Below are 25,140 nucleotides of genomic sequence, written 5' to 3'. Positions count from 1 at the left end.
CTCGTGCACAGAGAGATGGCAGAAAAGCTAGGAAAAGATTTTTATTTGTGCGTCATTAAGTCCGCCGCGTCCATATATAATCGATGTGTCACAGGTCAAACCGATGAGATACCCATTTGCAGTCCATCGTGCAGTCAACGGCGCGTTCTTCGGTCGAAACGCCGAGTTTTCTGCCGTCTCATCCGGCCGCCGGATTCGGACGCGATTGGCCCGGTTGACACGATATTCACAGAGAATCGACAGGGTCAGCGTTCCGCGGTTTCAGCCCGCCTTTGCTCTCAGGTAAGATTCCTCGATGAGTAATTACCGATCTTCGTTCTTCATCGATATCTTCATATCTATTTCGAATTTGTGACTCGTATATACACGCGTGTATTTGTGCATGCGTGCATATTTATGTTTGCGCGGATATGTGTACGTGCGTGTGTGTGTGTATCTGAATGTGATTGTATAGCTGATTGTACAGTTGCGAAATAAAAAAAAAAGGAAGGCGTAATGCGATTCGTGTGCGAAATCAGCGTTCAGTAATGTGATTGAATTAAAGTGCGAGAGAGAGAGAAAGGAAGAGCGAAAGATAAAGAATATGAGTAACCTGCGATTGAATTTTTCACATTGGGCCTGTTTAAACACCGCTTTGACGCTTAACGATCGATATGTAGTTACGCGATTAGATGAGAACTTTAATCCGCGGAAACGGGACTTAACGTAAGAGAGATAAGTGGCGGATATCGAATTAAATATCATAAAATAATTGAGAAACGTCTGATGATAAATATCTAACTACAGGTGTCATTTTAAATAATGTATCGTAGTAGAGAGATACAAGAGGAAGAAGTTGTGAATAGAATCTCGCAAACGACAACACAGACGCGATGTTGCATACGTGCACATGAAGAAAGTTTGACCTCTGTGCGAGAAAGTATATTCGTCCGTCAGCGTAATCGCTCGCAGAGAGAGATTTCTTCATCCGGAGGGAGTTTCCTCCTGAGATCGATTGTCATTCTCGACATCGTGATGATGAACCGCAGGTGAAAGTCCCGCCGAGAGTTCCGACTGAATCAACGTAGCGACGGGCTTAATGAATTTTCTATCGGCGAAAATCGCGTCAATTTGAAATTTTTCAACCGGTTGAAAGAAGATTACTTGATGTTCGTAAAAGAGACGTGTAGCCTCGACATTAACCACGAAGCAAAATCTTTACCGTCCCCTCCCGGTATGACCTCCCTTATCGGTTCACCGAGCGGATGCTGTGCGAGTCGTTTCTTTTGAGTGACATATGGCGCCGTTTACGTTTAGCGAAGAAAACACGTGTTTTTTCCACGGACTGCTGTCTTAACGATAATCTATTCTTTATTAGTCGCAATTGGAGAGGGGGAAGAGAGGACACTTGTCTGTAGATATACGATTTTGCTTTTTTGAATTAAAAGGGAGAAAGAAAAAAAGAGATACATTTCTTCGAATCGAAACAAATGCGTGGATCGTTATATAGAGAGAAATCGATTAATATTAAATATATTAATCAATTGTATGATGCAATTGTTTGCGTTTTAGCATCACATGATAATATGAAATAAAAAACTTTATTGCATAAAATGGAAATGTATCTATGCGTCAACTAAAAAAGCTGTGTGTTGACCTAATGTTAATCGTTGCTGCAAGGAATGTTTTCTAACTAAATAATTAGAAAAATTTCAAGATACATACGATTTATAAATGTTAATTAAAGCATTTTTTTCATAGATAAAATACAAAAAATCAAATTTTTCTTCAAATAATGTTTTTATATTAAATAGAGAACTTCGACCGGTATGTAAAAATACAATATTAAATGACAAGCCTTGTAGAGCATCAGCTAGATCTTAGTGCTGATATTTATTGTGATTCTATGTATCCTTTTAAGTTCACGATACTGCGCGCCGAATAACTTTTCGGTTTTAAAACACAGTTCTGAGTTGAACAAAAAAATAATAATATCACGATATTAAATTAAAGATCAATTTAATAATAACTGAGGCTAACAAGCATCTAAATGTAAAAACTCTTTTTCCCCTTAAAAACTATAAAGAATTTGTTACGAAAACTAACACATCAACCAAATATTTTTATAAATATTTGGCATACATAAAAATATAGAAATTGCTTACAATATTAAAACACACAAATTAAATTCGAATTATTATTGCATTAATAATTTTCTTTGCCCGTTTTAATCCAGCATTAATTATAATTGTCAATTGCAGCGACTATTCCCTATATATATGGCGCGAGCAAATGTGAGAAGGCGGCACTCGGATTTGCCGCATTTTGAATCTGTGGCTAGGATCTCGAGTCTTCCCATCGTGGAAAGTGGCATACACATCGCTGGCAATGTGTATAGAAAAATAAAGGTGCAGCTACAAATGATATTAGATAATATAAAGCATCGTTTGTCATACCATTAAAAAACTAGCAAATTTCTACTTCAAAGATTCAAATGAGATAGCTGCAGAAATCTTTTTAAATGTGACATCGATAAGAAGTATAACTTTACGCAAACAATATAAAATATTATCTCATTCTCAAGTTAATTGCAACTAATGGCAATCATTTCTTCTTTACGCTCTTGCGCTTCTCTTTTAACGCAAATTTTTCAACAAACTTTTTCTTTCTTTAGCGTTCAAATTCTTTAATGAATTGGGGTTTGGACACGGCGGAGCAATCATTAGCGATCGCAACTGCGACAGCGAGACCAGCGATTTTTGCATTCAATGGACCAATTACGACAATCGATCAGCTCCTGTGCAAAGGTATCGACATGGTTGAGCAGAGAGTGCCATCAGTGCATCTTCCCCCTCATCTTGTAAGTCTACAAATCTTTTCCGCAGAACAACATGCAAAATTTTTATGAAAACGTATATATTCAGATATTATTTCTTAAAGATAATTTGCAAAATTTTTTTTTATAAGATTTTCTTTAATTAAATATTCGTATATGTTACACATCATTACTATATGTACTTGATTATAACTTTTATTTACTATTATTACTATAAACAGTACTTGGACGAAAATAAGAACTTCGCAAAAATCATTTGAAACAATTAATTGTCTCGTGTAACAGATTAATTTCGATTGGATCGTCGCAAGTCAATCTTATTTCATGTTTCATACTCCAGATGTATTTGAACACGCGAGATTATGTAAGTAAGAAAATTGTCAAGCCGGTTTTAATGCGCGCCGGAAGCGTTAAGCTAATCGGTAGTCAAGCTGCCAATGTAGCCGTTGATACACTGGATGGTGCACTGACTGTTGCGGACAAGTACATGGACCATTACTTGCCAGGGGATCCAGCTGATAAAGAAGGTAAATACGATAATAGGTTCAGATTTTCACAGTTCTACGAAATTTATATAATAAAATGTAGATTACGTTTATTTTATGTTTTTTTTTTAAATTATACTGCAATTTAACAGTAAGCAAGAATGGCAGTGTTGATTGCATATGTATAATGCTACATGCGATAAATTAACAAACGATAAATGTCAAGTGCATGGCAATTCGTGTTTTAGATGTTAACCCCACTGAAAACATGAGCAAAACGACACGAACGATAAAACACGGAGCAAGATTCTCGCGAAAACTACAAAAAAGATTGACGCGACGCACTTTGGCCGAAGCTCGCGCGCTCAAAGAGCAAGGAACGGAATGCATCCATGTCCTTCTATATGTCGTCGAATTGGTAAGACTCGATGATTAATCGATTTACAGTCATCGATTGCTCACGTACGATTATATCAGATATTGTTTATTTTTATTAAGTCTTGTATCATATTATATCATGACGAAATTATTTAGCTTTCAATGCATTATACCGTATCACACATTTTTATTTCTCAGCAGTTATTTTAATGGCCACATATCTGCTAAAACTGATTAGAAAGATGTTTGTGTAAAATAGTCGCTGACACGAAATAATACCGTCGTAGCCATGAGACGCTGAATAAGATGTTTTATACATATTTTGAAAAACTAATAACTATAAATAGTTGTATTAAGCAACGCTTAAATATATATCGTGAAAACGCATTTTCCTATAAAGCAATCTCTTGGAGTTTTCAGGAAAATCATTTTCTATGTTGTGTTCATATAAAATATAAAAATTTATATCACAAAATGCGAACGGATAAGATATTCAAACTTTACCATTTACATTTTTTTTAAATTCTTAAAATTCGGAAATAACTTTTTATAAATACGAATTCGATAAGAAAGCTTTGATGGAAGTCCAAAGATAGTTTTGAAATCATGAGAACATTCAATGATTTTCACATGATAAATATTTACAAACACAGAAACGACATTCGAGTGTGAAATCTCGACACAAATATTTACTACGCGACGATCATTTAATCTTCTCGTGAACTAGGTATGTCACGTATCGTGCGGAACTATTTATCGCGATATGAGATATATGTCTGAGATAAATGTCTATAACGGGTATCGATTTGTAATGTATATATAGATAACCACGGACCCAAAATTGGCGATGCAAAAAGCAAAGGAGTTGTGGGCCACGCTGAGTCTACCTGAGCCTGAAAATCAAGCGCGCCCGGAAACGCTCGAACAGCTTCTAGTGCTCTTGATACGCGAATCCTCACGGCGCATAGTGCATCTGGTGAATGGCACAGCCACACTGGCAGCTAGAACTCCGCGACGTTTTGGTCATCTACTTGTCCAACTTTCTCATCAATTACTCACCGTCGCGGACGCCACATTGCAGGTTACATCAACTTCTAATTCGCCTTGAATCGACGTATTTATGTAACTCAATCAATAATAAGAGCGATATTTTCCACATAGTGGAAATCATAGACAGGCACTTTCTCTCAATTGCATACACTAATTAATTTTAAAAGAATTGTGTCTATTCGATTTAAAATTTTCGCACAGTGATTAAGGGAACAGAAATTACATAAAAATATATTTCAATAAAACATTTTTATGTAATTTCAGCCACTGCTTATTTTTTAAAAATACTATTTAATGCGTCTAAATAAAAATTCTTGCATTACATTTATTTTTAATAGTTTTATATAGTTTTATATTATTTTGCAGATGACACCACTTATAGGTAAGAGTTCTGCAGCAAGAGAACAAATATCTGTCATACGCTCTGGTATTGAAAGGTTGAGTTCGACCGCGAATTTATTATTGGTAAGTGCTTTATTATAATACAATTATTCAAAATTGTCGATGCATTATTTAAAGAGAAATTAAGTTTTAAATCCAAGTTTTACTTTTATTATTTTACGTTGGTGAATTAATTATTAAAAAATACTTCTAAATTATTAAAACAAAATAATTTTTTAAACATCCGTTTGTCGCAATGTATACAATAATAAATTGCTGGTTGTTCTTACAGGAAAAATTCGCTACATTCTTGGCTGGTCGCCCCAGCCCTCAAAAGGTACCACGCATGCGAAACCGCGAGCAGAACCACAATAACCACATGTCCGTGACTTCCAATCCTCCAATAAACGGTATCGAGTAACAAGCGAGTTTCTCGCCTGAAAACTGCTACGTGCGAGTTTCTTTCCCCTTTTAGTATGGTTTTCAATTACAAGGTCGAAGACACGAGGATAGAAATCGCGCCGAGTCGCCGCTCATTGATTAGAATAACATTTCATCGACCGCATTTACATCATTACTTTTTATGATTTTGTATTCGTAATACAATGCGCAATACAATAACAGAATATATATTTTATTATTGGCACAGTGTACCCGTGCCATACTCATTTTGTGCTTCTTACGTTAGTCATTAATGAAAACTATTGCTCCTACAGTAATTAAATGTAAGTGAAAAAATAAAGGGCCATCTTAATTGCGACGTTATGCAAGTTTAAACTTATTTTTTTTCCTTACATGCATTTTTCAAAGCATTTAAAATTATACATGTATTTAAAAGATAAAACTTAATGTCTTGGCTTTTAGATTTTTGAACTAAAACAATAATATTTTTTTACAATTTATTTCATATTACTGCATTTTTATTTGCCATTGCAAATGTTCTTTATTCCTCAGTTTTGTGCAATCACAAATTGGAGAGATCAGGGAAAGTATATTACAAGCACGTATTAAAGAAAGTATTAAATGTTGAAAAGACACTATGTATTTAAAAAAATATTGAGCGCGAATTATAAATCGGATAAATCGATTTTTTGTTGCGTAGTGTATAAAATCATGGACTTTGACATCCATATGAAAAGATCGTACATTACACATTAAACATCCCGTCAACGCTACGCTCTCTTCAGATTTCTTTCAATAGTGAAAGTGCGGAGAAATCCTTGGATAGTTACAGGATGTTTAATGCACCTTCCTATTCTTCTTCAAGCAAGTCTTAATGTACACTTTTTATTTACAGCAGATAAAAGACTTATCGTTTTGCAATTAAATAATAATATTAAAAATAATATAATAATAAACATTAATCTAAAAATATAATACATATTTGTTATTATATTTTTTTATCAAACTTTCATAATTTTTAATTAATAACTTTGTACTGACAATACTGATATTAATAAAATGCTAATGTATGACTATGTATTATAAACAATTATATGTTCTTCATATGTTAACATGCAAAATTAACACGTATGTTAATACGTATATAATATTACGACATAATAATAATGCAAATAGTATTTAAATATTACAATATTTTTTTATTATAATATAATGTATTATAAAGCAAAGACCAAGACAAATTTTTATATGAACATTTAGATATGTTTTAAGATTTTTGAATATAAAATATAAAACCTTAAAAAACTTATGTAATGTAAATAATATAATTTTTAGAATTTTTAAATAAATGACATATTTACGTATTAATGTATTGAACTATGATCATAACGCAGAAATTACGAAATTCTGGAAAAAAACGACTCAAACGATCGGGGTCAAATGAACGAGACGTATCACATTTATTTGATGTCTACGCAGTATACTTCATGTACCGCGCGATAAAGCTTATCTATATACAAATCGACTGTCTAGCTAAAATAATATTCATATATATATGTACATGTCTGCGGACTCTGGAATTTAATCTAGTACATTTAAAAACAACGTTAAATCTACTTATGAAATTGTTATGATTATTTTAGTTTAATTAGTTTAACCTTGAACTGGTCATACAAATAAATTTTGTTCGTGATTTATCAAAGCTGTTCATCAAATTATTTTCTTATATTAAATTGTAATTTAAGAAAATCAGAGCATAATAACAAATTAATATCTATTATTTGCAAATCTAAAACAAATTTTTTTTATAATAATTATTTTTAAAATATCATATAAATTGTCTCTTTTAGTCCTTGGATTTTTCAGTTTATAGTCATTTGCAATTATAAATCAATTAATAATGTTAATCAAATAATTACTTAACGGAAATATTACTTAAAAAAATATACAATTGTATTAATTAACAATAATAAAATTTCTTATATGCTATAATTTATTAGCATTGTAAGAATATGTTAAGAAAAAAATTATATATAATTCTCTGAATATAAATAACTAATTGGAAAGATTCAAGGTTTAAAAAACCGTTTTTAAGACGAAAAAAGTAAGATTTTGTTATCAAAATATTCTTTACGGAATCCGGATGTGCGTGTATATGGATTATTCCGATAATTTTTAAGTAATCTCTGTCTGCCAATACGACAATCATACTGATGATAACACAGGTTAAATTATCTCACTGACGATGTAGATGAAATGGACTTTGAACTAAGAAGATGATTATGGAAAAGGACCAGTGAACAACCTATGTCCCCTTTCTATCTCATAACACTGTGTTAGAAATACATTGTATGAGAAATACCTTCTTTGCATATATAATAGTAGAGGAGCATGAGAAAACAGTAAGAAAATGTTATATAACGTTTCTTTAAAACTGTTATTTCGCAGAGAAATTATATTAATGTATTCTTTAGTAGTTTGTGATTTACATATAAATTGTAATTAAAATAATAAATATTTTAATGATATATATTAAAAAGAAAGGGTATTTTACATTAATTTATTTAAATTATCATTAGTACATATAATAATAAAAGTATTATATGTACTGATGTATTTGAAGAAGAAAAGCAAAAAATACATTTTTACAATTTCGCTTTCAGCGATTCATACATTATTCTATAGGATTGACCTTTGCGTGTGTTATGCATTCTGCTTCTTTTGAAAAGACTAATGTACCACAGGACGCTGTAATTGCGTGAAATTTGCTCGAAAGTTGAAATTGAAGATAATTGTACATATAATGCCAATATAATTAATAAACTTTTATTAATTTAGAATCGCCGTGAAGAAATTCATTCGTTTATGCATTAAATGCTTATTTATTTAGGATATCTTCTCTATGTGATAACATTTCAATAAAAAAAAGGAATAAAAATTAAAATTTGTATAATAAAGAAAAAATTTTTTTAATAAAAAATAGAACGAAAACCAGTGGGCGACACGCCCATACTATTTCCTATTCTTTAGAACTCAAACGATTTCACTCGTGAGATGAGAGCAGGTATTTAAGAACAAGGTACAAGGAATTTGACCGTGGGGATCTGTTTTCGTATCTAGAAACCATAGTTAACAGATGTCGTACTTCGGTCAGCCCACAGTATTGGCTTATTCAAACTGCGTTCACTGCGCAGGCGGTTCTCTACGTTATAAGTGTTCAACGTGCGTGACCGGAGTCAGCATTCGTGCCGAGGTATCAGACGCGTTCGAAAGTCACGCCAGTGAGGAATTATCTGCTGATCAGCGTAGCGGCTCCGTTCGAGACCGTGAGTACTATTTTACAACAAAATATTACAAAACTTTTTATATAGTTGTGTTTTTGTCGAAATTTTACTTCCGGATATGTGATACTAGATAGAAACCAAAGCTCTAAGTGCCGATCAAGTAACTTTTTTCTTAAAGCGGAAACATGAAAAGTGAAAAATTTTTATATTAACTTTATTAGCCGGTTTCAACACCTTCGATTAATTTAATTGATCAATTAAATTTATAAACTGTCAATTGCAAAATTAAAACTGATCATTACTAACATAATATTTTAATTCTTTTAATTTAAAAAACTAATTATTAATTTAAAATATAATAATTTACATAAATAAATTATAATTTACAGAAAATAAACAAAAAACAAAGAAAAAATACGATCAATTTTAAGTTTTACAGTTGGTTATTCTTAAATTTAATCGGGCGATCAAGTTAATTAGAATTAGCAAGACCGGCCTAAAGATTTCCACATTTTCGTTCTAGAGAAAAATTTACATGATTGATACTGTTGATACATGACCTACTGTTAGATTTTAGAGTAAACTGTTAGATTTATCTTATAATAAATTATTAGATTTACAAAAGTTTTAAATTAAAAATTACATTTTTAAATTAAAAAAAGTAGTTCTTTCGCAACATTTTACTTTTGTTACATTTGCAATATCAAGAATTCTTGTGTGATATGTAAAAAGTTTATTGTGTTGCACATTATACGAAGTTATTAAATTTTTCAAATAATTATTTATTTCAATTAGAGTTGCAATTTTCTAAGCAAAAATTTGGTTGTATCTCATGAGCTTCTAATTTGCGACAAATTGTGTATTAACATTGTTTAAGTGATTTTACACTTTGTCAAATAAAATAAGTAGTTCGATAATTCGTATAGCGTGATCGTATAAATATGTTTCAAATTCCATCAACATATTCAAGGACATTGCCGAACTCGAAAATGCTGTGTTACTAGTATTCAAAAATATTGATTTATCTTTATTTACTTATCGCCATGAAAGATCACTTCCTATGTTTCTCCTCTAACGTTTTCGCAAACCTTGATAAACCAGTTATTACAATTTTGAATTATATACTTAATATTCTGTAAAGTTTAAAGAAATATATGAGAAAAATATTTTCATTAACAAATTTTATATAAACATTTATTATTTTGTTTATTATTAAATATACCAAAAGAATACGAATATAAAATACTGAAATTATCTTCAGTAATTGTTTAATTTGTATTTCATCTTTTCATCATAATAGTTTCGTTTAAAATAATTTATTGTATCTCCCTAAACACGTATTTAAATATTTTCTAAATCTCATAGAGAAGTAAATCTCTATGAGAAAATTACACAAGCTTAATTTTTATTCTTCTAAAGTAACGTTACACTGTACGAGATTCAGAGAATATAATTTGAAAACATTAAATTTCCTTTGAAATATTCTTAATGAGTTTATAAATTATCTCTGCAAAAATGTGCTTTCATTTAAACAGATATTATATTTTCGGCGTACGCGTGATAAACTTGTCCGGAAGCATGGCGACGGAGGTGGCTCAACTTCCCCATCTAAAAGTCTTCGACCGCGTATTGGAATTACCCATCGTTGAGTTGGCACTCGCTAAATCTGCAGAGACGTATTCGAGGGTAAAGGAATCGCACCAGTTAATGCACTGGGCTTTAAGTACTGCGGAATCGTCCGTAAGCATCGCGACGAGACAAGCAATGCCTATTGCCATGCCTATCGCGAAAAGACTTGAGAGTCCTATAAATTTCGTCGATAATACATTATGCTTTGGTCTTGATAAAATTGAAGAAAAAGTGCCGCTGGTGAAAGAGAAACCTGCACAGGTTTGTAAAATATTTCTTTTTATTGTAATTATAATTAATAAATATTATTATTAATATTATAAAAAAAAAAAAAACATATTTGCTTTCGTACTTTTGTGCAAACAATTAAAAATTTGAACTTAAAAATTAAATACATTGATATATTCGATATGTTTCTATAGATTTTAGAGAAAGCAGTATCGAGAATTTCGCAAGTAAACGATTTGATTCTCATACAAGCGACGAATTTGCGAGACATCAGCTGGAATACGGCCAATCATATACTTGATACACATTATGGCAGTGTGGCCGTGAGAGGTATAGATAGCACGGCCGTTGCTGTTGATAAACTCATTGATAGATATTTCCCCGCAACAGAAGAAGAAAAGCCGTTAGGTAAAACATATATTCTTAATTTCTTGACATCTTATTAAAACAGTCTTATTAACATTTATTTTAAACTAAATAACAAAAAAATATGTATAAATTAATTCAATTCTTTATTTTTTAAAACATTAGAATATTCTAATGCAAAATTAAGATGTTCTAAGTAAAAGTAACATTAGAGTGTAAATGAAAGTCGGTAGTGTTACGAGTCAACGAGAAAGTTAGTGAAAGTAGCTAACATGACAATAAAAATTTATCATCTTGATTATAGTAGGTAGTTACTGTTTTTCCATTATTATTGAAATTTAATCCTAGTTTCTTTTTTTTCTAATTTTTTTGTATAATATCCAAAATGTTTTTTGCCTTAATACAAATTTGATAAAAGCAGGATTATTTTTCCCAATTATGCAATTAGAGTCACTGCACTAGTATAAATAAAAATAAACAACTTAATATAATTACATTTTCATATAATGACATTTTAATTAAATATGTATAAAAATTACATTTAAAACAAAACATTAATTAATTTGCAATTTATTAATTTAAAGTCTTATTATTTTAAGTCTTATTATGTTTCCCTTATCCATTTAACTAACATTAAACATTTAATATTTACTAGCGACTGGTGATAATTGATTGTGCAGTGACCCTAATTGTCAGAATTGTTAAAGTTTTGCAACTTTATAAAATATTTATCACGTTTAATAAATAATTAATTTCTACATATATTTTTTATTTATAATTTATCTAATATATTTATATTTATGTCAATAATTAAATAAAATTTGGATTAAATAATTGTACAGATTAATTTCTAAATATACAAAGATGATACATTTATCTAATTAAATTTTTTAAAGTAAAACATTTTTACTTTTTACTTTCTATTTTTAAACATATTATCTTAATTATGATGAATCATTTAAAGCTGATGAACCGATAAATACACCTGAAGAGGACAAGCTGCTCCATACTTTACAAACCGTCGGTCACCTGTCCAATAAAGCTGCTCGACGCGTGTATCTAAACATAATAAACCACTTGGATACAATTAAGAAGGATGGTTTATTGAAAGCTTACGTCAACAGTTTAGTCGAGTTCCTTCGACTCACGAAGTATCTTCACACTGTCAACGAAAAGCCACAAGTTAATGGCGAAAAAAAGCAAGAATCACAAGAAGAAAAGGAAAAGAGCGAGTAAAAGCACCGTTTCCTTCCTACTTTTCTCAAAATTTCTCCACTTATGGTTATTTAAATCATCGAAATGAATATCATTTGTATTTATCATCTGGAAATAATTGTTTATATTTATTTTTAATAATTATGCGCATATAATTATTATTTGCAATGACTCTGTGAATATTATTAAGCATTAAATTAATGCGATCACACGTGTTAATCGTTAAGAGTCAAATTATCGATTATGTGTTGAGCCTTTGAAGCCGAAAAAACAATCGACATTCAAAAATATTCTTCGGACCGCTAATACATAAACATTCCTTCATATTACGTTGTTAAATACATAACATAAAAAAATATAATTGTAAAAATAAGATATTGAGAGAATTGTGTACAGATACGTTTTATATTTATGTATTTTGTATAATCTATGAAAATAGATAAATAATATAATAAAAGTTACAAATGCAATAAATCTTTTATCATGAATATTAGCTAAAACAGAGTTATTCAGGATTTGTAGTTGTTGACTTAAAGTTAAAATGTTTCATTGTTTATGCCCACAATCGTTTGCAGATAATAGATAATACATATTAAACTTAGTCTTGTCTTTGAGAAAAGTATCACGAAGATACAGCTATGAAAAGATGAATAATAACGGCAACAGGCATGACAGATTTCAATTTTAAACCAAAATCTATAAATCCAGAACAGTACTACGATAAAATAAAATTAACTTCAAATAATAGCTCGCAATTATTATAATTATTATAATTTTATGTATATATATATGCATAAATTTCAACGAAACACTCCGAAAATATGAGTTTTTTAACTCTCGGATCTCAGTATAAATATAATTTTATATTTTTATTATACATTTTATATTTATATATATGTATGTTGTAGGTATATCATATATATGTAAGTACTCCATTTAAAAAGATTCGGAGTGCTGTACTGAGATCCTTCAAACTGCGTAAACTTTTTTCTACTTTTGCGAAAATGTTTTATATATTACTATTAGTACGTAAAGATATTTTTTCCATTTTAAAACCAAATACTGATATGCATTTTGTATATACTGAATAAATGTAACAAATATATAATAAATATCATTGCAGTAAAAATTTATTTCATGTATAATTTATTAATTTAATAAACGTGTGGGTAAAATGCAATAATGTTTTATTTTATAGATTACTCTAATTTAATTATTCTATTTTATAACAAAACATATGTTTATTATTCAAACTTGAAAAAATTTAAGTTTGGAAATAATAAATGTAACATTTAATAAAAACTTTATGTCTCTTTATGCTTCTTAATTCTGTAATATTTATTGAAAACATAAAAAGAGTCAATTTACAAATTACCAAGAACAATAAAAGAACAATTAAATTATTGAAATAATTGTCAGTATTCTTATATTCGTTATAATGCGATTATTCCTTATTATCAGGAAATTATGGCAATTTATTTCTTGGTCATATATTACCGTGTTCGATAAAATTTCTTGAGCTAATGAAACTAATTAACTACAAAGCCATAGGAGTGGGATAAGCATGACAATACAAATCCCTTAACAATATTGAAAAGTTGCGTCAGATTCATTAAAATGCATCATCGTTACTTCCAATTATCATTAGTCTTTGTAGGATCAACTTCGTGAACTGTTCATTCGCTTTTCACGTGTATTTATAGTAGAAGATGAGTGTGTGACCGCCACGTCATAAATATTACGAGGGATCCTCTTTTCTCACTGCGCAGAAGCATAAATGGGATCACTGACGTACTTGTGTTACGTGGAACCCAAAGATGAGTCAGACAAACGTATTGTATGATGAAATAGAATTTACATGATGCAACAAGATTTAAATGGCAGTAAGTATATAAAATGTAAAAGGCAGAAATAACCTTACAAAAACATATTTTTTTTATTTAAAGAAATATTGTTTAAAACTAAAATGCTAATTAAGATATTGCCTTCGTTAGTTTATTGCTAAAAATATGAAATATTTAAACAGAAAACAACTAACAATAATATGAGAATCATACATAAAAAATTAAATAATAAAATTAAATAATTTTACAAAAGTTTTTATGTTTGAATAAAAATATAAAAAGTATTACAAATGTATACATAATATAAATTAATAAAATTCAAAAATTTGTCTCTCAATATTTTTATTTCTTGTTTTTGAAATAAAATTTCTCTTTGCTAACAAAACAAGTGAAAAATAATTTCTACTTTTACTTTCTTTTGAATGAGGACATCTGACGTTACTGTTCCGGTCTCCCCACTTGATCGTTCCCCACTTGATCGTTCCCCACTTGATCATTCCCTTGATGCTTACCGGTTTTCATACAGATATAACGACAGTTTTACCCGGCGTCTCGTGTAAATCGGTCATATACCGCTCATTGTTAAGAATTTCTTCTCGTTTACAAATGTAAGTACAAATTAACATTATGAAATAATTAACATTAAAATATTGATAAATATTGATAAAATATTTACATTTAAATTAGACTTTTAAATTTGTATTATGTAAAATAATATATTGAAATAGTGCAAATAAATATTTATAAAGTAATTTATGTATTGCAAAAAAATATGACTATTGCGTGATACTTTATTTTAATAATAGTTTGTGGTATACACACATCTTTTAACCGCTATTATTATAGAGCATTTTACATAAATTTAATTTAATAAATACTATTGCTTCCAAATAAACAAGTTAATTTTAACAGGTTTTTTTACATTTTAAATGTTTAGTAAATAATACATGATTACTACAATAATTTATACCCATGTAGTGATTTATTCGCGGAATATTACTCGGAATGTTGTGTATGGTTTAGTTTCGAATAAACGGTAGTGCGTTATAACTTGACCTATAGCTAAGGTGAATATTTCATAACGAACATCAATATACTTCTGGAACGAAAGTTTCCATTATAGATTGTCCTCGTAAATAAAATTAGTATTTTTATTTTCGCGACAGAATATGTTATATTAAATTATGTTGTAATGATTAATTATAAAAATAATTTAAAATAATATTAAGAGATAATTTTATTACAAAATTATTGAAGACATTAATTAAATAAATATAGATTTGAAATATAGATTTTAAAAAAGTCAAGAAAGATGCTAAACAAAACATTTCCAAATGTACCGAGTGTGATGTAACAGCAACGTAGTAGCAACTATAATATGGTATTTTCTCATCTGTTACAGCGAGCCATGTATCACACTCAATTTCTCTTGATCAGTTGAGTACATTAGTTCGTGTAACGAAAATTTAAATTTACATTTTACGTTCTTTTGTTTTGCACTTGCACATATACATGAATGTATGAGACACCAAACTGAATATTTACAGTATCATATCGTATCACATGATTTTATTCACCGGCATATATCTTCTTTTGTCTTGCTCTTTTTTTTTTAATTCGCCGATCGCACGTATGCAGTATGTATATTAGGAAAAAAATGGAGGACATATAATCATTGAGCTGCATATAGATAACGGTATCAAAGTACACGCTTGACGCGGAATTAGGTAGCGAGATAAATAACGAGTTTGATTCACCAGTTACCAAAGGTACAAAGATCTCTGCAAGAAATATTTGCTCGCTGCACCGTATTTATCTTTGAAATATACGAGTGTGCATTCGAGTATGACAGACAATTATCCTTGGATAGCCATTCACGTAAAATAAAAAATGCACAAATAACTCTAAAATCATAAATCTCAATTAAATTCTCGCATTCCTTCGCTCACTATTGACATAATTATGCAATAATTTATAGTTTTTATTTTTATCTCAGTGTCAACATATTTGTCAAACAAAATGGTATAAATCAAATTTATTGAAATATAAATTAAGGAAGCACGTCTTTAAGCTATTAACATACAAATTTGAGTATATTTTAAAACAATATATTTTATCGACAAAGATTTTAAATTTGATATATACCATTTTTTTAAACAAGTATTGAATGCCATTGAATAAATCTTAAATTTTATTTGATTTAATACAGAAAAAATGGCAGAAGCGAATAAGTTACCAAGTTCAGAGGGTCTACCTCATCTCGAAGTGCTAGATCGAGTGAAAAATATTCCGGTAGTCCATTCGGCGATTGAGAAGACGGGATCTACATATTCTTACGTTAAAGACTCTCACCATTTGTTAAATTGGGCGTTAAATCAAGCCGAAGCGGGATTGAGTTACGCTACCGCCACGGCCGTGCCGCTTGCTGCGCCCTTGGCCAAGAAATTCGAAGGACATATCAATGCCGTCGATCAGAAGCTGTGCGAAGGATTGAACTTGGTCGAAGAAAAAGTTCCTATTGTAAAAGAACCACCTCAGCAGGTAACGCTAAAGGAAACTTGTCCCCTTCCTCGAACACAGTGGGGTAGTTACTCAAAATCTCACAATCAGTTTCTAAAATAATTTCTTTTTTCTAATATTTATCAAAATAAATTTTTCTGATTAAAATTTCATTCTATTATGTTTCTAATTTTTCTTTCTTTTAAAAATAGTAACAAAATAATAATAATATAAAATAAAAATAAATGAATAAATAAAAAATAAATAATTCGTGTGAAACAATATAATCCATGCCTCACTTGTCCGATTAATTATAAAATTAATGAGAAGAAATAAATGGCTTTCCGCAATTTATAGATCTACGACGCCGCTAAAGCGGTGATGAGCAGCTCCCTGCAACCCACCATCGAAAAACTTAACACGGCAAAGGAATCAGCTACGCAACAGGCATCTACGCTGAAGGAGACCAGTATAATTAAAGCGAACGAGCTTCTAAACACGCAATACGGCAGCATGGCAGTACAAGGCGTTGACAACACTAGTGTACTCGTCAATCGCTTATTGGATCATTATTTCCCGCCGGTTGAAGGAGAAGAGAATGCGCCAAGTATGCACTTGGGAATTTCATAAACTTCCGCATTCTATTGGTTAATTAACCGGCATCGTTTTAATGATGATGAATTATTATTACAGATCCAGTCTCCGCGGACGAAAATAAAGTACTTCATGCAGTGCAAACAATTGGCCAACTGTCAAGCAAAACCGCTAATCGCGTTTACCATTCTATTGCTGCGCAATTGAAGACAGTAAAGAAGGAGGATGTGGCGACATACATTTCCAGCGCGGTATCCATTCTTCATCTTACGCAATTTTTGAATCTTGGGCAGAAACAGGATGACAAGGAAACCAACAGCCCGACGCAAGAGGAGAAGAAAGACGAAGAGAAACAGGACAAGGAGAAAAAATAAATCGAAAGTTAAAAAATGCTTTATCCGTTCGTTCAATACGTTTATGCGCGTTTAGATAGCTACTAATAATTTAATTAATTTGTTACGCACTACAAAAAAAAGTATTAAAAAACCATAAAATACTTAAATAAAACATTTAAATTGAAAAATATTTAAATCAAAGTGCTCAAAAATATTTTTATACTTATATAAAAATTGAATATGTTGTATATAGAGTTTTTGAGAAAAAGACTTTTTAATACTTCTTTTAACGAAAGCATTCTATTAAAAATGTGAAATAGGTCAAAAAAAAAAGTTTTTAATTTGTGAAATGTTTAGAAATTTGTAATTTGTTGATCTTTTAGATGCATTTCTATACACATTTATATCTGTATCAATGCTATCCAGAATTTGTAGTTTTAAAAAGTATCGATGTTCATGCCATAATTTTATCGTTCTTATTTTTCATTTCATAGCTGCTTTTAAATTTAAAGCTGTCTTAGAGATAAGATCAATCTGTGATTGTTAACAATTTTTTTGGTATGTCATTCATAATCTCTCAATCTAAAAAGCTATTAATAAATCAGATAATATTATATCAGATAATACTATAAACGATACACGTCACAATTTTTTAATGCTTTCGGATTAGTCTTGCTCCTAAAAACAAGTGTATTATAAAAAAACAGCTATGAAATGAGGAGTAGGAACAATAATAAACGCATTTACATTTCAATTTTAAGTTTAAAACTACAAATTCTAAACAGCATTATTTTATATTTATAAATCACAACATATGTTTATATTTATATGTAAATTATACTTTGTGGCCGATAACAAGTTAAATAATTTTAATAAGATTTTCATTATATATATGACAAATTTATTTAGATAAAAAATATGAAAATTTTATTAACTTCTAGAAAGAAACAAAATTTATCTCCACCGATGCATCATCATTGTTAGAATCTTACCACCTTATGCATAATCTTTAAATTTATTTTAAACATTATAAAGCATATCATATTGAAGAACTGTTGTGAGCAATAAATATGCAAATATATACATATACACATATATATATTTTATAAAGTATTATATAGATACATACTGAAATATAGTTTTGGAGAAAATATCTGTTATTAAATTATTATTTATCCTGATTTGGAAAATCAAATTTAAAAATTAAGAATTTAACCTTTAAAACATAAAATCTAAGAAATAATGTAAGAAAATGCGATTATTTCATTCAATGTAATAACAGGTAAGAATTATTTCTTAAATTTATTTGCTATGATTACTTCTCTTATTTCTTTACTTTTCGTATATTATTTTATAAAAATAAAATTGAAGTATCTTATTTTCTTTAATAAAAACATGTAAAAATAAATCAAAATTAAAACAATAACTTTTTAAATATTTCTATTTTTGGAGATTAATTTAACAAATTCAAATAATGCCAATTAAATACCAATAAATTAAACAATGAAATTAATGAAAAATCAAAATAATTTTAAATTTCAATTAAAACTGGAAACTATTAAATTTTTTAAATAAGATTGTAATATATTTTAACAAAAATAAATTTTTAAAAATTTCACAAATTTAATTAAACTTTTATAAATTTTAACAAAATTTAAAAAAGAAAATTTTCATTCAGAAACTTATTTCGATCAATATATTTATAGACCTTTTCAATCTTTACGTTACCGACGCACGATGACTCCGAAATGAAACCGCTATCGAGAATTTGACAGTAGCGACGTATCTTGTGTCAGACAACTATATTTCCGCTCAGTACCGAATGATGAAAAATGATAGAAAACAAAGCAACCTCAGCAATACGTAAACGTATATAAATAATTGAACTTGCAATCGTCCGTCTGAGTAAACAAATTTCGTAGTGAAATGAGTCAGGGATCAAGGTACAACGGCTGCGATGCTTGAAGAGAGGGACAAACGGAAAAAAGAGAAACAGAAGAAGAAGAGAATAAAAGAAAGAGTGAGCAACGGAGAGGGAGGAATACAAAGCCATAGGGCAGCTGAAAGCAGCTGAAAGGAAGCTGACGTCCAGTCACGAGTCACGACGATCGCGTCGAGTAAGTGTCAAACGAACGATTTTGCTTTATCGTATCACGTCGATCGGACCACCTGTCAATTCACAGCCTTGGCATTGATCTTGAAACACGTACGTATGTACGTTTCTACAACTATACCCGCTCGCACGTTTCCATCGATTGGGAATGCGAGCAATAAGACGTAGTAAGCCGTGCGCATTCTTACAGCGCTCGCTTTGTGTGCTCCAATCGTGATATTAGCTTTCGTTCAGTGTGTTTAAAACGTACTTGTTCTTCTTCTTCGCGAGCATCGCGCATATCTTGCTTGAATTGCAATTCATGTATAAGAGGAATGCGCTAATGGAATTTGAATTGGTATTTATTATTGAGTCATGGTGTATCTAATGTAATAATGACACTTGTGATGCAATGTCAATGGAATGTTTTAATGAGTGCGAAGTATCAGAGTAAAGGACAATTGCTTCTGTATTTTTTTTTCTATTCTACGTTCTTGCTATTTATCTTTTATTCATTTGCACTCTACGTAAACAGTTGATGCAAACAATTCATACTTTTATCCTGTGTTTGTCTTTGATTTCTCATATACTTTTTAAAGAAAAGAGGTCGTAAGAGATGTTTAATTTAATTTATAGTTAGCCAGATATGGTTTTCTTATTGTGTATTTATCGAAATTATTGTAACATCTTTTCGTTACAGATTGTGCAGTCACAGGAAGGAAAAGATTATTCGTTTTATCCATGAGAGGAAGATCTCGATTTAATCACAGCCATGGATACAGAACTTGCGGACCAGTCTTATAAAATTCAAGCCGTCGATCGTGCACGTAAAATACCCAGCGTGAATTACTTGTGGGATAAATCTACCGAGGTGTATGAACGCGTCAAAGGCACAAATACTTTTGTGAATTGGGCTTTTGACACCGTTGAGAGTGTGGTGAATACAATGATAGAGAAATCCTTGCCGGTCGCTCGTTTGATGGAGAAACCAATTTATACGTTGGATAAAACATTGTGCCAGGGCATCGATTTCGTCGAAGTAAATCTGCCTATAATTAAAGAAGAGCCTAAACAGGTGAGAGAGAAATGTATACATATATATATATATATATATATATATATTTCTATTCACAATATGGATCTCTAATAATTTGTACGTAAGTTCAGATTTATATTGAAATATTCATCTATTACATTCCTTTCTTTGCAGATATTAAATCGCACCAAATCTATCGTATCTGAACGTCTCCGTCCTGCAGTTAAAACTTTTACCGACCTAAAGCAGGAAACCAAGCAGAAAGTACGAGTTATGACTTTACTTACGTATTATAAGGTTCATTACCTACGTATCTACAGCTGGCAACAAGCCGACAGGGTCATGTCAACTGAAACCGGTATCAATATTTTGAAGACTGTTGACAACACTACTGATTTTGCTGAAGTTATGTTAGACAAGTATCTACCTCCACCGGAGGAAGAAACTCATACTGATCCAGGTACTATATATTTCGTTTGTATTTAATATAATAGAGTTTAAAATAAGCTATCCAGTAATTTTTCACTTGTGTATTTAAAAGAGAATATAAGAAAAGTAGCTTTAAAAAAGTTATTCCACGTATAAAATATACAATAGCTGAAAAAATGCTCTTGAGCGATCTCAAGCCAATCGAAATTGGTTTTACATAACATATAGAAAGTTATGCAATAAAATTATCTCAATTAAATATTTTTTTCTAATAAATGTAATTAATTTATATTTCTAGAGCGGTTATGCAGTGAACACGTTAAGCTGCATCATACCATGGAAAGACTAAGCGAATTCAGTACTAGAGCATACAGACGTATTTACTACGCGTTAATGGAGAGGTTGCAGCACATGTATAAAATAGAAATACTTATTTTGGTATTACATGCCCTTGTGGTCATTCAGGCAATCAAGTTTTTGGAAACGGTAGTGAGTTTTATTTTTAAATTATTCAGCGACTACCTCTTTTCGTCTAGAGACACGCTCTAGTTCGTTCTAATCGCGTATGTAATAGCACTTAAGAAATCAGACTATTTTCATCACTTTTACACAAAAATTATTCCCGCCACGAGTACATTTTACTTGCAAACTGCGAATTTTACTTAATAAGGACATCGTGAAACGTGTGACTATTCGTAGAATAATTTCACGGTCCAAAATGAATTAAAAAGAAGAGCTATGAGCTGCTCTCAGCTATGATATATAACAACGTTTCTTCTGATTTTTCGCATTTGCACATTTCCGACCTTTTAAATAATCTTCCAACTGTCGTATGTTAACAATGATAATCCATTTATTTTTAAGAAGAAAATCTACAAATGTAAACTAATTTTATAGAGATAATCCCCTTTTTAAATACAGGATGTTCCAAAAGTTTTCTTTTAATCGTAAAAAATATTATAGTTAAATAGTATGGTATAGTTATATATTATATACATAAATTTTCAAAATCTAATTAAAACGTAAATAATTCTAATTATTCAACTTGAATTAAAGAGCTTTGAATTATAAAGATTTAAAAATTGAAAGATTTTGGTACATGAAACAAGTAAATAAAAGAATCATAGAATTTATAACAAATTATTTAATAAAATAGCATTTTAATTTAAACTTTATTAAAATTAAAACTTTATTTCATCAAAATATTCAATTTCGAAAGAGATGCAATTGTGTACATTATGCAACATCCTGTATATTTATAATCATTTTTATTTTATTATATGTTAAATGTGCAAAAAGGCTAAAAATGAAAAGAAAATAACCCTGTTCTTTGTATACTAAACTACCATGTGTTATCCACATTCAGATTTTTAATCTAGTTAATGTGTGTTTGTAACGTGTGTTGGATCAGATTGTTAGATTATATATTTGCAAGGATGAATCACCAAAGCAATTATCGTTGTTCTTATTTAGAGAATGTAGCACGATATGTTTCTAAAAGATTTATCCGTGTTTTTATAGATAACTGCGTTTTTCATACCCTGTTATTACGTGACAGGCATATGTACTTGAAAAGCGTGGTACTCGCACATGACATGAACGCTTACTTTTATTATATTTTCATTACGTTTCTTTTTTTTATTTAGATTTGTATATAAATTTTTTTTTTACGCAAACAAGCTATTTAACCAAATATAACGTTATTCTTGAGCAAAATTGATGCCGAATAGAAAATAGCGTTTTATATGTAGTTATCTACACGGAAAGAATAATTTTACTGTAGCCTCTTAAAATTTAGTTAAATACAGATCAGAAAATAATTTTATATTGGGTCATCAAAATAATTATGTAGGACGTGATAATGTTGCTGCAAACAGTTTTGACATTCTAGCAACCAAATTAAACATCCAATACAGTTTTTAAATAATTCAACGATTAAATGGTTAAATAGCTAATCATTTTCAACAAAATTGTTATTGCCGTGTAGATTAGTGCAATAAAATGTATGAATAATTAAAAATGTTAAAGCAAGTTGAAAATGAAAATTTTAACTGTAACGACTGTGATGAAAAGAATGACTCTAATTTATTCTCATTTCATATCACATCATTCTGATACTTGGATAAGATAAATGTGAATAAATTAAGCAAATTATAAATATAAGATTTTACACACTTGAGAGAGAGATAATGTTAGAAACTATTATATAACAAAGAAAATATATGATATGTTACATGGGAAGGAAGATAGTTAGTAATTAGAATGCGAAAATTCGTAAAGTCCCAAAATAAAGAAGAGTCTCATACGAATCAACATATGTTCAGATATTTGTTTTTGTTTTTTTAATTGTGTATTGTTTTGAATTAGACAGTTGTCTCTATCTTGCGGGAACGCTAATAGCGCTAATAATGTGAAAAAATAAACGAGATTCTGTTTAGTTTAATGAATGATACACGCACAAATAACCTCCATCATACGCTTCGCTTTAGAATGGTTCGTCGTAAAGCTTCACAAATTTCCGCAGTCTACTTATAACGAAGCGATAAAAGTGACTTATAAGGCATGTAAATGTTTGTACTTACATTAACGATATGCGAATCTGCAATTGTTTTCACTCTCTGTACTTACTAATGCATTTGTATAAATAATTGCGTATAAAAATGTGCATTGAAGGCGCTGTACTGCGTATTGAGATACTCATTTACCCTCCGTTCGCACTTATCGCATTAGTACTGATGTTCACATTTAACGTCACCGTGTACGGTTAACGTTAAGATTAAGGCGAAATAGACGTAAACAGTCGATGTAAAAATCCGCTTTTTTTTAAACAAGTCATTTCTCAGAGAGCCGGTCTCGAGTCGCGAGATAAGGGGCTACCGGGGCACCGAGCGTCGAAGAAATGGGAGTATATTTTTCTGATGTCAGTGTCGGAGCGCATTTATCACGTCCAGCCCCGTGATCCGCGGAAAACCGGGATGAAACGATGCGATAGCATCGTATACGCGCGAAACATTCGGCAAACTCGCAGTGTAAGAGAAAGATACGCGCGCGTGGAATCGCAGGCAATGCGATGGCGCGGCTTTTGCCGTCTTCATTATGGTATCTTCGCAGCCGTTTCACGTTTAATTCCGTTGCCTCGGAAGAATATGATCAAGTCGAGATTAGCACGGAGCCGCCACGAGCATTTTTCATCTGAATGAAAGATTACTTCATATCTCGGCAGAAAAGCAGTGGGAGCCATGAAGAATTTTTTAATTATATGTGTCTGTCTTTTATTTGATCGAAATTAATATACTTCTCAGTTCTTTTCTGTCTCTCGTCTCTCCCTCTTTTTCTTTCATATAATAATAAATTCTCAAGTATTATAATAAGCTGTCTGTACTGAGTGATTATTCATTACTTGCGGCAAATAATTGCTTGCAAAATGAAATATTCCATGGTTTTTATTCGTCAAATGTAAACTTGGTAAAAATAAAAGTACTTTCTCTATTCTCTTCTCACAGATAGCATTTATCTAAGAGGCAACATTCGTATAAAATACATCTGACAGGTATTTATGCCAAATGCATCTGGTTGCTCGTCACTTACTCGTTTAAATTTATTCTTTATTACGTCGTGTAAAACGCGCGGTACACTGGCGTGTCTGTGGTTTAGGCATATGTAACGGACAATATAACGTCACATTAATCATCGGAAGTCAACGCACGTTTCTCTATGCCTCTTAAAACGTCATCCTTCCTGCTGGCCTCATCATGGCCTGTGCATTTGCGAACGGACGGACGTCTTTTCATTAACGTGCTCGCAGATAATCCTGACGTACTACTGCTTGGATGCATACGATGTGCGCTGCAACTTTCTCGAGGAATGCGGTTTGATGGGTGTAGCGCCGAGAAAAGAGAAAGAAATGACCATTTAATGTTGAAGCCGCGATGCTTATGTACGCGTTACACTGAGTTGTAATATATGCAAAGGTTACTTCAAGAAATTGGAAATGAGGTCTTGAACCATAAAACAGGGGCTCTCAAATTTTTTGAACCAACTTGTCAGATATTCAAAAAGTCGCCAATCGCTTTAAATT

The 25,140-nt window shown here is 30.6% G+C and overlaps 4 protein-coding genes across 10 annotated transcripts; all 4 read left to right on the top strand.

Annotated features, from left to right (window-relative positions):
• On the top strand, positions 1-5,874 carry LOC105193916 (lipid storage droplets surface-binding protein 1). Of its 2 annotated transcripts, XM_011158608.3 has the most exons (8): positions 1-282; positions 2,241-2,387; positions 2,654-2,839; positions 3,156-3,342; positions 3,549-3,718; positions 4,502-4,759; positions 5,095-5,193; positions 5,402-5,874. In XM_011158608.3, the coding sequence occupies exons 1-8, from the start codon at positions 16-18 to the stop codon at positions 5,528-5,530; spliced, it is 1,443 nt and encodes a 480-aa protein (XP_011156910.2). In that variant the 5' UTR covers positions 1-15; the 3' UTR covers positions 5,531-5,874. The 2 variants fall into 2 exon arrangements, with proteins under 2 accessions (XP_011156910.2, XP_039306664.1); XM_039450730.1 differs by lacking the exon at positions 2,241-2,387.
• Positions 5,875-8,630: 2,756 nt separating this feature from the next.
• On the top strand, positions 8,631-12,727 carry LOC105193914 (lipid storage droplets surface-binding protein 2). Its single transcript, XM_011158606.3, has 4 exons — positions 8,631-8,837; positions 10,331-10,685; positions 10,847-11,060; positions 11,983-12,727. Exons 2-4 carry the CDS (start codon positions 10,374-10,376, stop codon positions 12,252-12,254), a joined length of 798 nt encoding a protein of 265 aa, XP_011156908.1. The 5' UTR covers positions 8,631-8,837; positions 10,331-10,373; the 3' UTR covers positions 12,255-12,727.
• A 1,806-nt stretch (positions 12,728-14,533) lies between these two features.
• Positions 14,534-18,658, top strand: LOC105193915 (lipid storage droplets surface-binding protein 2). 2 transcript variants are annotated; one of them, XM_039450285.1, is made up of 5 exons: positions 14,592-14,685; positions 15,480-15,513; positions 16,287-16,618; positions 16,934-17,183; positions 17,270-18,658. In XM_039450285.1, the coding sequence occupies exons 2-5, from the start codon at positions 15,486-15,488 to the stop codon at positions 17,542-17,544; spliced, it is 885 nt and encodes a 294-aa protein (XP_039306219.1). In that variant the 5' UTR covers positions 14,592-14,685; positions 15,480-15,485; the 3' UTR covers positions 17,545-18,658. The 2 variants fall into 2 exon arrangements, with proteins under 2 accessions (XP_011156909.1, XP_039306219.1); XM_011158607.3 differs by lacking the exon at positions 15,480-15,513 and having other exon boundaries at positions 14,534-14,685.
• A 564-nt stretch (positions 18,659-19,222) lies between these two features.
• On the top strand, positions 19,223-23,743 carry LOC105193935 (lipid storage droplets surface-binding protein 2). Of its 5 annotated transcripts, none has more exons than XM_039450283.1 (4): positions 19,223-19,715; positions 20,298-20,672; positions 20,808-21,093; positions 21,361-23,743. In XM_039450283.1, the coding sequence occupies exons 2-4, from the start codon at positions 20,370-20,372 to the stop codon at positions 21,609-21,611; spliced, it is 840 nt and encodes a 279-aa protein (XP_039306217.1). In that variant the 5' UTR covers positions 19,223-19,715; positions 20,298-20,369; the 3' UTR covers positions 21,612-23,743. The 5 variants fall into 5 exon arrangements, with proteins under 5 accessions (XP_039306217.1, XP_039306218.1, XP_039306215.1 ...); XM_039450284.1 differs by having other exon boundaries at positions 19,223-19,719; XM_039450281.1 differs by having other exon boundaries at positions 19,225-19,622.
• Positions 23,744-25,140: the final 1,397 nt, after the last annotated feature.

Source organism: Solenopsis invicta, chromosome 6 (genome assembly GCF_016802725.1).
Source record: "Solenopsis invicta isolate M01_SB chromosome 6, UNIL_Sinv_3.0, whole genome shotgun sequence".
Classification (NCBI taxonomy): Eukaryota; Metazoa; Arthropoda; class Insecta; order Hymenoptera; family Formicidae; genus Solenopsis; species Solenopsis invicta.
The sequence above is the reverse complement of the archived record's forward strand: the minus strand, read 5'-3'. Positions and strand labels throughout refer to the sequence as shown.

What these genes read in the sequence shown, in the direction of transcription:
- LOC105193914 (XM_011158606.3), top strand. Translation starts at nt 10,374, where the DNA reads ATGGCGACGGAGGTGGCTCAACTTCCCCATCTAAAAGTCTTCGACCGC. An exon ending in TGAAAGAGAAACCTGCACAG is followed by an intron (nt 10,686 to 10,846) that starts GTTTGTAAAATA and finishes ATGTTTCTATAG; the next exon opens with ATTTTAGAGAAAGCAGTATC. An exon ending in AGAAGAAGAAAAGCCGTTAG is followed by an intron (nt 11,061 to 11,982) that starts GTAAAACATATA and finishes AATCATTTAAAG; the next exon opens with CTGATGAACCGATAAATACA.
- LOC105193935 (XM_039450283.1), top strand. Translation starts at nt 20,370, where the DNA reads ATGGATACAGAACTTGCGGACCAGTCTTATAAAATTCAAGCCGTCGAT. An exon ending in TTAAAGAAGAGCCTAAACAG is followed by an intron (nt 20,673 to 20,807) that starts GTGAGAGAGAAA and finishes CTTTCTTTGCAG; the next exon opens with ATATTAAATCGCACCAAATC. An exon ending in AGAAACTCATACTGATCCAG is followed by an intron (nt 21,094 to 21,360) that starts GTACTATATATT and finishes TTATATTTCTAG; the next exon opens with AGCGGTTATGCAGTGAACAC.
- LOC105193915 (XM_039450285.1), top strand. Translation starts at nt 15,486, where the DNA reads ATGTATCACACTCAATTTCTCTTGATCA. An exon ending in CACTCAATTTCTCTTGATCA is followed by an intron (nt 15,514 to 16,286) that starts GTTGAGTACATT and finishes GATTTAATACAG; the next exon opens with AAAAAATGGCAGAAGCGAAT. An exon ending in AGGAGAAGAGAATGCGCCAA is followed by an intron (nt 17,184 to 17,269) that starts GTATGCACTTGG and finishes TTATTATTACAG; the next exon opens with ATCCAGTCTCCGCGGACGAA.
- LOC105193916 (XM_011158608.3), top strand. Translation starts at nt 16, where the DNA reads ATGGCAGAAAAGCTAGGAAAAGATTTTTATTTGTGCGTCATTAAGTCC. An exon ending in CAGCCCGCCTTTGCTCTCAG is followed by an intron (nt 283 to 2,240) that starts GTAAGATTCCTC and finishes TGTCAATTGCAG; the next exon opens with CGACTATTCCCTATATATAT. An exon ending in CGACCGCGAATTTATTATTG is followed by an intron (nt 5,194 to 5,401) that starts GTAAGTGCTTTA and finishes TTGTTCTTACAG; the next exon opens with GAAAAATTCGCTACATTCTT.